Below are 12,756 nucleotides of genomic sequence, written 5' to 3'. Positions count from 1 at the left end.
TCCTCTCTCGCGTGCTTGTCTTTTATTTTTTTTTAATTTCAGTGTTTGTTACCAAAAGACAGTAATCAGCCAGACAATTGCTGCAGTTTAAATTTTATTACGATTTGCCGCACACATCAAACAACAATAATCTTAAAAGAGACAGGATTTGCCTTACTTCATCCCAGCTGGCTGGATTTCAAACCATTATTCTGTGCCAATTGTAGATGCCCACTGCCAGTGCCACTGCGTATTTTCAGCAAGTTGAAGCAGCCAATTCATATATTAATCCGTAACGAACACATTCCAATTAGTTCTCGACCCTGGATGTCAGGAGCCCAAATGCCCTGGTGCCCTGCCCTGTGCTAAAGAAGGTGGGGGGGAAGAGAAGGAAAAAGTGACTGACCTATTAACTTGGTTCTGAAACGTTCTCCTTCATCTTCTTTGAAGGTGGATTTTTTTTTTTTTTTTAAAAGAGGGCAAAGCTTTACAGTGGCTCAGCGTCGGAAGTTTACTAAGTTATGGAGAAGGTTTGGGGTGTTAAGGGGGAGCGGGGAATCTGAGCAGGAACCGTTTCTCGCTCTACATTCCAGCAGCAGCAGCAGCATGACTCCTTGAACAGCGGACAGAAATAGAAACCCTGGGCTGGACACTCGAGGTATCATAACGCTGCCTTGTGTGACAACACTGGCCAGGAGGCATCAAGCTGGGCCTGAAGACCCACCGACATCTAACCAACTAACTACTGAAATAGAATAAGCACCAGGCTTCCTAAGCTGCAACCTGACATTGGCCACAAACCTGCTGAACCCTCATCCTGATGGCTTTAAGACATTTGTAGATCTTGGGAGTACCCGTTATGTGTTAATATTTGTTACGTGAGGTATAGCAAAAAGGAGGAAAAGCTTCCAAAATAACAAAAAACAAAATACTGCTCCAAAGATTTAAATTTTTTAAAAAAACTTTTACGCAGTGAGGTGTTGGTGGCAGCAGAGATACCTGGACTGGCATGATAGCAATCTCTGGCAAACTGTTTGGATACAGTGATGGGGGGGCCCTACCTCTCACACAGCTCACTAGCAGCCTCTTCTGAAAGCGATGGGCGTCTGCATCAGCTCAGCGTGGAGCTATTAAACACTCAAAAGAACAACGTTCGCTCTCCCCGAACCAGGGCAATCAAACTGGCACTTGGAACATCTAACGACAGCACTTGGAACATCTAGCACCAGGGTGTGGGTAGGTTTGAGGGGTAGGCCCCAAAGTTCTGGACACAACTTAATAAACCTGCAATCTTCCTGGGATTTCCTCTGGCATTCACCCCAACTTAATGTGAAACAAATCGTGTGAGCAAATTTTAACGAAAGAAAAACCAAAACATCCTGAATGCCGGCTTCGGTGAGCCTTGAAGAACGAGATTAATCTTAACGCAGTATGTCGGGAGAGGAGAGCTACCCTTCCACGGTCAACGGCAACTCAACTCGGTGAAACGGCCACCAGCAGATGGCTGGGCAACCCAGGCTGTTTTGGGAAGGCTGCCAAATTACTACGCCAAGCGAGACTCCCTCCACTCGCCGAGCCAACCTGCCAACAGCTTCAGGTAACCTTCCAACCTTCAGGTAACCCCCCCCCCCCCCCCCCCCCAACCCATCCACGCAAAACACCTCCTCTCCTGCCGTAGAACACAAGCTCGCAGTTATCTGGGAGGATAAGCCGCCTGCACTACCTACCACTGGCTGCAAGTTTACAGACAAGAAAGTGCAATTTCTTCATGGTCCTATTGTGTTTAAGCCACTTCAGTACAAGAATAAAATAAAGATCAATCCCCTCCCTCATCCTCCCCCCCTGCGTTTTAGATTTGCAGCTCACCTGACACTTGTCCGCTGTTCTAGAAACCCCCCCCCCCCCACAAACCCCATCTCCACATAGGCTATTCTCGCTCGCTATCTCCCCCCCAAGATGTAGAAGCATGTGGCAGGGATGGGGCTCAACTGATTGGGACCCACTCAGTTTGGCTTTCCAAAACGCAACAAAACCGTCAACCTTCCACCGAGACCCAACCAACCGCGTCTACAAAAGACCTTCTGTGCCGCAAAACGTCCCAGATTCCACGAGGCACCAGTGACAATCTCCCCACGCACTTTTCAGATCTTTCTTTTGGAATCCAGCCAATATCGGGCATGGAAGATATTCCATCTCTTCCTAAAACATCATTTTTTTTTGCACAAAAAAAAAAGTTTTCTCCATATGAAAATATAGATAGCTCACCATTTAATATTTAACACTGATCAGCTCATGGCATCAAAGACCCCGAAAAAGTTTTTGAAACAGTCGCAAGGAAGAAACCATATGACTTAAGTGAAGCATTTTTCTTAAATAAAAATAGATGAACCGTCGGTCTTGTTTACAGCTACACTGGCACTGTGTTGAAGGAGTCGGTGTTGCCATAACTATCTTCAGGCCAGTGTCCAGACACTGGTGACATGCCTCTGGTCAAGGCAGAGGTATCTACAGATGCGCTCCCCATCACACACAGCATTGGAAGAGTACAGGTCTTCCCTGCCAAATAAATCCCGCCCCCCCCCCCAGACGCTCCTGCAGAAAGTGCGGCCAGCAACGCTTGTTTACCTGGCCCTGGCTTGCCGTCCAAAGCCAACTCGACTCAGAAGAGTTTAGCGTGAGCAGCATCTCTCTCCCTCTTTTTGTTTTTTTTAAAATAAAAAACTGTCACGGGCGGGACCGTTTTAGTCTCGAACGCAACGGAGGTCCGGTTCCCTGAAGTGACCCTCATCGCTAAAGCTTTACCGAGTACCAAAAAGGGTGCAGAGCATCATCATCCCCATAGCGTAGTGGTTGCAACTCCTTGCAATAAGCAGCTGCCTCAGTTCTGGCAACACAAAGCAAGATGGCGGAGGGGCGGTGTTGATGTGCGAGCCAGCACGCTGACATTAAATACAAAACGTGTTGGTGATTTGACTGAATTGGTACGTTGAGACTGTAGGACAGAGAAAGTGACCCGTCGTGCGGGAGGGATTTTTTTGTTGTTGTTTGTTTCAGTTTTACTGGCTTTTCACAAAAATGTACATCTACGGCAAGATTAAGTGTCCCTCGGCAGTCACCCCCTGCCAACGCAGGCTCGTCGTCGTTACTACCGGGAGGCCTCAGAGAACTCATGTCATTCGTCTCAAAACGGGTCACTTTTAACAGCTGGGATTTGTAGAGCGGGTTTCGTGGAGCCATTACCTTCTGGGCACATCTCAATGAGTCAAAGAATGAAAGGTAAGAAATGCCAATTATCCCCGGGTTAAGACCCAACAGTTTCAGGTACATGGGGAGGAGGGGGTGGGTGGGTTGGTGAGGGGGTGGTTGGAGCAAATTATAAATCTCTACACTAAATTGTTCCTAACAGTCCAGGATCTGAAAGGACAGCGTAAAAGATGCCGCTGGTCCCTCAGAACGGTTTAGTTTAATTAAATGTGTTTGCGGTATGAGGGGAGGTGGTGAGGATCCAGAAGGACTGGAGACCAGGAGTTCACCGTTACCAAGTAAATTACAATTGTTTTTACTACCAGCCCGACCCCATCTCCTGTATTAGAGAGGGAGTACATTTATCCCCTTTAAAACCCTATCTGACTCATAATAGGGGCCAACCCTCTGCCCATATATATACACACACGCGCGCGCACACACACACACACACACACACACACACACACAGTTATAAACAAACATTTCCTTAGATTCCATGAGCTGAGTTAGATATATTGTATTGCTGGTTTATAATAACTCTTTTTCCTCGCCCCCCCCCACCTCGTTTCCACCCCCCCCCCCACACACCTCTCAACCCCCCCCCCCAGCCCGCCCCACCCCTCCCCCTTGTTTGTTTTGTCGAATCAGTGCGGTCACAAGAGGGTGCCCCGGGAAGGTGAAGTCTTGTCGGCTTTCACTGCCATTCTCCAGCGGGTGACAGAGAGTGGAGAGACCAGCTCCCAAACTGGAGTGGGTTACGTACGGTCTGGAGGGAGGGAGGAGGAAGGGGGGGGGGGGGAAAGGGGAGGGGGGGGTTTCATTGAACGATGCACCGAGATGGACCTTCCTCATCGCCCTCCGCAGTGCTACCTAGGAGGAGGAGAGAAAACAAAAACAAAAGTGAACAGACAGGTTCAAGTTCCACCTAACGTTTAACCTGCAGCGGTGCCTGCAGATTATAAATCTCTACACTAAATTGTTCCCAACAGTCCTGGATCTGAAAGGACAGCGTAAAAGATGCTGCTGGTCCCTCAGAACGGTTTGGTTTAATTAATTGTGCTTGTGGTCTGAGGAGAGGTGGTGAGAATCCAGAAGGACTGGAGACCAGTAGTTCACCATTACCAAGTAGATACATTAAAGATGTATGTACCAAGTAGATATATTAAAGATATATAAGAAAATAACTGCAGATGCTGGTACAAATCGATTTATTCACAAAATGCTGGAGTAACTCAGCAGGTCAGGCAGCATCTCGGGAAGTCTGAAGAAGGGTCTCGACCCGAAACGTCACCCATTCCTTCTCTCCCGAGATGCTGCCTGACCTGCTGAGTTACTCCAGCATTTTGTGGATATATTAAAGATGTACTGTATGTATGTAAGCTGGTAGCTACTACCAGCAACCCCATCTCCCGTATTAGAGAGAGTGTATGTATGTATCCCCTTTTCAACCCTATCTGACTCATAACAAGGGAACATGCTCTGTCCATTCACACACATTCCACAGTACTACCTAGGAGGAGAGAAAATAACAACGTCAACAGAAAGGTTCACGTTGAACCTGGTGTTTAACCTCCGGTGGTCTTTCCTGGTCTCTTGTTGGGGTAAGGGTCTGCAAGTACGAGCTGCCTGTGAAAACACCACAGATTTCAGGGGAAGACGCGGAGTGCTGGAGTAACTCAGCGGGTCAGGCAGCATCTGTGGAGAACATGGATCGGTGACGTTTCACAGAGTGCTGGAGTAACTCAGCGGGTCAGGCAGCATCTGTGGAGAACATGGATAGGTGACGTTTCACAGAGTGCTGGAGTAACTCAGCGGGTCAGGCAGCATCTCTGGAGAACACGGATCGGTGATGTATCGGGTCGGGACCCTTCTTCAGACTGATCAAAGTCTGATTTCAGGGACAGGCACAAAGTGCAGGAGTAACTCAATGGGTCAGGCAGCATCTATGGAGAAAATGGATGGGTGAAGTTTCAAGTCGAGACCCTTCTTCAGACAGAGTCAGGGGAGAGGGAAACCAGAGATATGGAAGGGTGAGGTGTGAAAAAGTCAGATCAAAGCAGACGCTGATCACGGAAATATAGAACGGTTCATTGTTGGCTGAGGGGAAGGTGACAAAAGATTGAAGAATGATCTCGACCAGAAACGTCACCCATTCCTTCTCTGCAGAGATGCTGCCTGCCCTGCTGAGTTACACCAGCATTTTAGTGTCAATCTTCAGTGTAACCCAGCATCTGCAGTTCCTTCCTACACAGTACTGAGGGGGAGTCAGGCCTTTTGAGTAGACACCCGACTTCAAGCGTAGGGACTTACCGCATGCCATCACCGGTGCTTTGTGGATTAGATCTAGAGGGTTCAGTAACCCACCAAGCAAGCTACACCACCAAAAGCTTCCACCACCAGGCAGGCGGATGAAGACCCAAGAAGCAAGCGAACCTCACCTCTAGTGGGAGCCACCCACTGGCTTGGAAATATTAAATGCTGCTGGTTCGATGTGTGTGGGTCCACATCCTGGAACCCCCTCACCCAAAAGCACGGAGAAGCACTTTCACCAAGGGCATTGCAGTGGTTCAAGGTGGTTCATTGTTGGGAAAGGGTAATAGACACCAGATCTGCCAGCAATGTTCATGCCCTGAGAACCCATCCCATCCCTCCCCCACCCAAGTCGCACCAGCTTCTCGTTCTGACCCAACAAACAGCTAACAATGGCCTGTTTCCTTTATCATCGTCACCTTTTTGCACATCTTTCATTCATTGTTCTTTATCTCTCTACATCATCGTCTATATCTCTCGTTTCCTAACTAGTCTGAAGAAGGGTCCCGACCCGAAACGTCACCCATTCCTTCTCTCCCGAGATGCTGCCTGATTCGCTGAGTTACTCCAGCATTTTGTGTCTACCTTCGATTTTAACCAGCATCTGCAGTTTTTTTTCCTACACTGGAGAATGGGACATCTGTATCGATAAAGGGAGTCTCCCTCTGAACCACACAGGACCAAAGCTTGAATGACTGTGTAACTTGGAAAGCAGAAAGGATTTTAGGCTAGATACTGACAGGCAAGAGATCAAAACACCAAGATGGTAAATAGCAGAGAAAAAAACAACTGGACAGATGTCAATGGTTGTAATGGACCAGGTGGAATGGACGTCTTCCTAATTTGAGGAAGGACGTCCTTGCTATTGAGGCAGTGCAGCGTAGGTTCACAAGGTTAATCCCCGGGATGGCGGGGCTGTCAAATGAGGAAAGATTGGAAAGACTGGCCTTGTATTTACTGGAGTTTAGAATGATGAGAGCGGATCTTATAGAAACGTATAAATATATGAAAGAACTGGACAAGCTAGATGCAGGAAAAATGTTCCCAATGTTGGGAACTCATCCCCTGACATCAGTCTGAAGAAGGGTCTTGACCCGAAACGTCACCCATTCCTTCTCTCCAGATATGTTGCTTGACCCGCTGAGTTACTCCAGCATTTTGTGTCTACCTTCGATAAACCCAAAGTGCTGGAGTAACTTTGTGGGTCAGACAGCATCTCTGGAGAAAAGGAATAGATGACGTTTCGTGTCGAGTCTGAAGTCGACCCAAAATGTCATTTATTCCTTTTCTCCAGAGATGCTGTCTGACCCGCTGAGTTACTCCAGCACTTTGCGTCTATCTTGAGAAATATGGCATTTGATTAAAGTCAAGTAATGACTTCATTGAAGAAAGGGCGTGGGGTGGATGGACCATGACGACACAAACATTGATGGAATATTAAAAGCCCATTGATAAAATGTCACACATTAGGCTGGTCAGCAGCAAATTTAAATCCCAAGAGATTAATTCCAGAACATGGGGCCACAGTTTAAGAATAAGGGGTAGGCCATTTAGAACGGAGATGAGGAAAAACTTTTTCACTCAGAGTTGTAAATCGGTGGAATTCTCTGCCTCAGAAGGCAGTGGAAGCCAATTCTCTGGATGCTTTCAAGAGAGAGCTGGATAGAGTTCTTAAGGATAGTGGAGTCAGGGGGTATGGGAAGAAGGCAGGAACGTGGTACAGATTGGGGATGATCAGCCATGATCACATTGAATGACGGTGCTGGCTCAAAGGGCCGAATGGCCTCCTCCTGCACCTATGGTCTATAAAGGGGCAGTGCCAGTGTGAAAACAAACCTGGTGGATTATTGAAAACAGCTGTGGCGTACGGCAGTCTCTCAGACGAGAGTGAAATACAAAGAAAAACTTAAAAACAACACTGGTGTTTATAATCAGAGCATAATTTTACAAATGAAACAAAACAGCGAGGAAGATAAAATTAGACTTCAAGTCAAATTAGATGTTAAACTGGTGGATAACCTGAAGCTTTGGAGATGGTACAATAACATTGTATGAGGGAATGTAATGTAGAACAGTACGGCACAGGAACAGGCCCTTCAGCCCATCATGTCCGTGCTGAGCATGATGCCAGGTTAATCTTTGCTGCAGATTATCCATATCCTTCATATCCGTGTGCCTATCCAAAAGCCTCTTAAGTCATATAGTGATACAGCATGGAAACAGGCCCTTCTGCCCAACTTGCCCACATCGGCCAACATGTCCCCAGCTACCCTAGTCCTACCTGCCTGCATTTGGTCCATATCCCTCCAAACCTGTCCTATCCATGTACCTGTCTAACTGTTTCTTAAACATTGCCTCAACTACCTCCTGTTCCATGCACCCACCACCCTTGGTGTGAAAAAGTTACCCCTCATTCTTATTAAATCTTTTCCCCTTCACCTTGAACCTGTCTTAAAGGCCGCTGTTGTTATGCGACTCCACCACCACCACTGGCAGCGCGTTCCAGATGCCCACCACTCCATAAAAAAAGGTGACCCGCATAACTCCTTTACATTTTTCACCTCTCACCTTGCCTGAGGTAATCTGACCACTTGTTCTTCTGTGAGCTCTGGGCTGGCCTGTAAACAAACCCCTTGTTACTGCGAGTAATTCACCTGTGATATTGGCTCAGTTCTCCTCTCCATCAGTGCAGCATTACTTGCCAGGCATGACCCACAGCAGCTTGCCTATGATATTTAGACTTTCAAGATACAGCGCGGAAACGGGTCCTTTGGCCCGCCGATTCCATGCCGACCAATGATCGATCACCCCGTACACTAGCACTGCCCTACACACGAGGAATAACTTACATTTTGTTTTAAACCGAAGCCAATTAACCTACAAACCTGCACGTATTTGGAGTGCGGGAGGAAACCGAAGATTTCGGAGAAAACCCACGCGGGTCACGGGGAGAGCGGACAAACTCCGTAAAGACAGCGCCTGGAGTCAGGATGGAACCCGGGTCAGTGGCACAGTAAGGCAGCAACTCTACCGCTGCGCATCACACTGTCTCTGCCCCATTAACATCGGTGATCACTACTACAACACTGGCCTCACCCTATCAAAGATATTCAACCCGAAACGTTACCTATTCCTTTTCTCCCCAAATGAAGGTTGACACAAAATGCTGGAGTAACTCAGCGGGACGGGCAGCATCACTGGAGAGAATGAATGGGCGACGTTTCAGTTGAAGAAGGGTCACGACCCAAAACGTCACCTATTCTTTTTCTGCAGAGATGCTGCCCGTCCCGCTGAGTTACTCCAGCATTCTGGGTATACCTTCGATTTGAACCAGCATCTGCAGTTCTTTCCTACTCATTCTCCCAAAATGAGTTACGCCAGCTTTTTGAGTCCATCTTCAGATATTCGCTATGTCCCGTCCACTGTTCCTAACACCCATTAGGCAACTTAAAACTGTCCTTTACTTTTATCTCTCACCCCTTCTGAACAGTCAGTCTAAACGTTTTACTATATTTTTCTTTCCACAGAAACCGTCTGACCTGGTAAGTGTGTTCAGCATTTTCCTTCATCTCAAATTTCCAGCACCAGCTTTTTAAAAACAAATTTGTCTATTGGCCCCAGTTGCACAATATCTTGAAACCCCATCTAAATTATCCCAACCATCTAAACGCTTGGAATTTAAACTCTTATTGTGTGATCTCTGCCAATAATTTAATTATCATTGTGCAGGGATCATTGTGCAGCGGGTAGAGCTGCTGCCTCACAGCGCCAGAGACCCGGGTTCCATCCTGACTACGGGTGCTGTCTGTACGGAGTTTGCACGATCTCCCCGTGACCCGCGTCGGTCTCCTCCCACACTCCAGAGACGTGCAGGCTTGTAGGTTAGACGGCTTTGGCAAAACTGTAAATTGTCCATGCTGTTAGCGCGCGGGGATCGCTGGTCGGCGCGGACTCGGTGGGCCACGCTTTAACTCTGAAGTAAACTGAAACTCAAATAAATCCAGACTCAGCTCCCTGCAAGGGGAATTTATCCTTTCCACGGGATGGTGCCCAGAAACACTCACAAGGCTCCCAGTGTGGCACCAACATGTACTGCACAGCTGCAGCAAAACAATTCTTCATTTGTACTCGGCTTCTCCGCGTGTAAAGGCCAGCACTCCATTAGCTTTTCTGATTAGATTTTCTATCTAGCCAAGATCCTCTAATCAACAAGAACACATCACTTTTTGGGGGGTGAGGGGGGGGGGGCTTCCAATACTTCCAGCTATTCGTAATTGAAACAATTTTTCACTGGATGATCTTACTATTAATTGCTTGTGCTGCAATTAATTCGGCAGAGCTGTGCACATTGGATCTCTCGACCGTCAAGCGTACGGCTTCCATTTCACCTTCTGACAATCTGCCCGGCTTTTCTGTCTCACCTTCGGAGTCATTTATAAATCTGACCACAAAATGATTCCCACACACTGATCCTTGCAGGAAAAATACCCCCACCTTGCCTTGCCAGTCACACATTAGCAAAACGTGCGTCTGTCCAGGAACCACAGATGTAATCAAGGGTGTTGTCAAGCTGGAAAGGGTACAGAGAAGATTTATGAGGATGTTGCCAGGACTAGAGGGCCTGAGCTACAGGGAGAGGTTGAGCAGGCTGGGTCTCTATTCCCTGGAGCGCAGGACGATGAGGGGTGATCTTATGGAGGTGTACAAAATCATGCGTAAAAGTTCGAGTAGATGCACAGAGTTTCTTTCCCAGAGTAGGGGAATCGAGGGCAAGAGGGCATATGTTTAAGGTGAAGGGGAAAAGATTTAATAGGAATCCGAGGGGTAACTTTTTCACACAAAGGGTGGTGGGTGTATGGAACAAGCTGCCAGAGGAGGTAGTTGACGCTGGGACTATCCCAACATTTAAGAAACAGCGAGACAGGTACATGGATAGGCAGGTTTGGAGGGATAGGGGCCAAACCCGGGCAGGTGGGACTAGTGTAGCTGGGACATGTTGGCTGGTGTGGGCAAGTTGGGCCTGTTTCCACGCTGTATCACTGTATGACGTTATGAGATATATGGACTGAAGATAGACACAAAATGCTGTCGTAACTCAGCAGGACAGGCCAGCATCTCTGGAGAGAAGGACCCTTCTTGATTCTACTCACTGCAAAAGGACCTCGACCCGAAATGTCACCCACCCCTTATCTCCAGATATGCTGCCTGACCCGCTGAGTTACTCCGGCATTTTGTATCTATCTTCGGTGCGAACCAGCATCTGCCGGCCCTTCCCAAGAGCATGTGGACTGAATGGGTGAGCTGGAACCCTTCTTCACATACAAGAGGAAGTTAAAAGGAAAATTGACAGCATAAAAACCTGAAAGACAAGGTAACTGAAGCGTGTGAAGCGCCCCGACGTGGCAACGACAACAGCCTGACCGCGGGACAAGACGGCAGGGGAAGAGAAAAGACATTGTGGCCTTCCATCACAGTGAGGAGGGGACTGGAGGAGACTCACTGTGATGGATGTTTCTTTTTGTTTGGTGTTAGTGTATGATTGTATGTGTTATTGCATTTTTATTGATTATTCTTATTGATCTTATTGTTCAACTGCGGGTAATGTTTCATTTCACTACACATTTATGTGTATGTGACAAATAAACGACTATTGACTATTGATATTGACTTTTGTAAGGACAAGAACATAGCTTTAAATGTATGCAGCAAGAAAATAAACAGGCAAGATAACGAAGAGCTTATGCAAAGATAGACACTAAATGCTGGAGGAACTCAGCGGGTCAGGCAGCATCTCGGGAGAGAAGGAATGGGTGACGTTTCGGGCCGAGACCCTAAACAACCTGATCTCCCGGTGGCTGAGCACTTCAACTCCCCCTCCCACTCCCAGTCTGACCTTTCTGTCATGGGCCTCCTCCAGTGCCATAGTGAGGCCCACCGGAAATTGGAGGAACAGCACCTCATATTTCGCTTGGGCAGCTCACAGCCCAGCGGTATGCACATTGACTTCTCCAACTTTAGCTAGTTCCTCTGTCCCTCTCTTCCCCTCCCCCTTCCCAGTTCTCCCTCTATCTTCCTGTCTCCACCTATATCCTTCCTTTGTCCCGCCCCCCTGACATCAGTCTGAAGAAGGGTCTCGACCCGAAACGTCACCCATTCCTTCTCTCCTGAGATGCTGCCTGACACGCTGAGTTACTCTAGCATTCTGTGAATAAATACCTTCTTCAGACTGATGTCAGGGGAGGGGGTGGGTCCAGCCAGCATTTTGTGTCTACCTTCGATTTAAACCAACATCTGCAGTTTTACTCCTACACAATAGAGCTTATGCAAATATTGATTAAGACTTTGAATGCACTGATGATATAGGACGATGGAAACAAATTCTAAAGTGGACAGGGAAACTATTTAAAGGAAAATAATCATGAATGTGATAAACCAGGGAGTAAAAATAATGGTATCGTCATTCAAAAGAAAATTTGGCAGAGCTGAACGTGCAGAATGGCATTCTGTACTCTGCTATCGGATTCAATGAAAACATTTCTTGAGTTCTGGGCAGCACAGTGTCGCAGCGGTAGAGTTGCTGCATTATGGCACCAGAGACTCGTGTCTTATCCTGCCTTCGGGTGCTGTCTGTACGGGGTTTGTACGTTCTCCCCGTGACGATGTGGGTTTTCTCCGGGTGCTCCGGTTTCTTCCCACACTTTGAAGAGGTACGGGGTTTGTGGGTTAATTGGCTTCGGTAAAATTGTGCATGTAGGACAGTGTTAGTGTGCGGGGGGGGGGGGGGGTGATCACTGGTCAGCACGGACTCTGTGGGCTGAAGGGCCTATTTCCGTACTGTATCTCTAAAGTCTATAGTGTAGTGGCCTGGCGGAGGCCAGAGAAAAGGCAGGACGCCAGGAAGTTTTAGATAAAGGTCTTTATTAGGCTGTGAGCTCCTGCTCTAGGGATGAGCCACGCCTCCCCACGGGCTGGCTTTTAACCCCTTACGCCTGTCCGTCAAGTGACGAGGGGGCTGACCCAAGGAGTGGCCTGATCCCCAGGGACCGCCACAGGACCCCCCCCCCCCCCCCCCCAAGAACCGGAAATAGGCCCTCTACAGTCTAAAGATGTACCCATAGCGTGTATAGAGATGAGGAGTCCAGAGCCAGGATGTGATTTATCTGACCACTACTGTCATGAGAATTAGTTTATAAACAAAATAATTCAATCACTCTGCTGACT

General features: G+C 47.8%; 2 protein-coding genes across 2 annotated transcripts in view; both read right to left on the bottom strand.

The window, feature by feature from the left end:
• The window catches only part of LOC144611410 (uncharacterized), a 52,855-nt gene extending 49,639 nt beyond the window's left edge, over positions 1-3,216 (bottom strand). Inside the window, 1 exon segment of the mRNA XM_078430479.1 lies at positions 3,040-3,216. Coding sequence (XP_078286605.1) covers positions 3,040-3,216 — 177 coding nt within the window.
• A 625-nt stretch (positions 3,217-3,841) lies between these two features.
• The window catches only part of LOC144611596 (serine/threonine-protein phosphatase 6 regulatory subunit 3-like), a 116,740-nt gene continuing 107,825 nt past the window's right edge, over positions 3,842-12,756 (bottom strand). The window contains exon 24 of the mRNA XM_078430792.1: positions 3,842-4,095. Coding sequence (XP_078286918.1) covers positions 4,092-4,095 — 4 coding nt within the window. The 3' untranslated portion in view covers positions 3,842-4,091. The remainder of the gene's footprint in view (positions 4,096-12,756) is intronic.

Source organism: Rhinoraja longicauda, chromosome 40 (assembly GCF_053455715.1).
Source record: "Rhinoraja longicauda isolate Sanriku21f chromosome 40, sRhiLon1.1, whole genome shotgun sequence".
Taxonomy (NCBI): domain Eukaryota; kingdom Metazoa; phylum Chordata; class Chondrichthyes; order Rajiformes; family Arhynchobatidae; genus Rhinoraja; species Rhinoraja longicauda.
The sequence above is the reverse complement of the archived record's forward strand: the minus strand, read 5'-3'. Positions and strand labels throughout refer to the sequence as shown.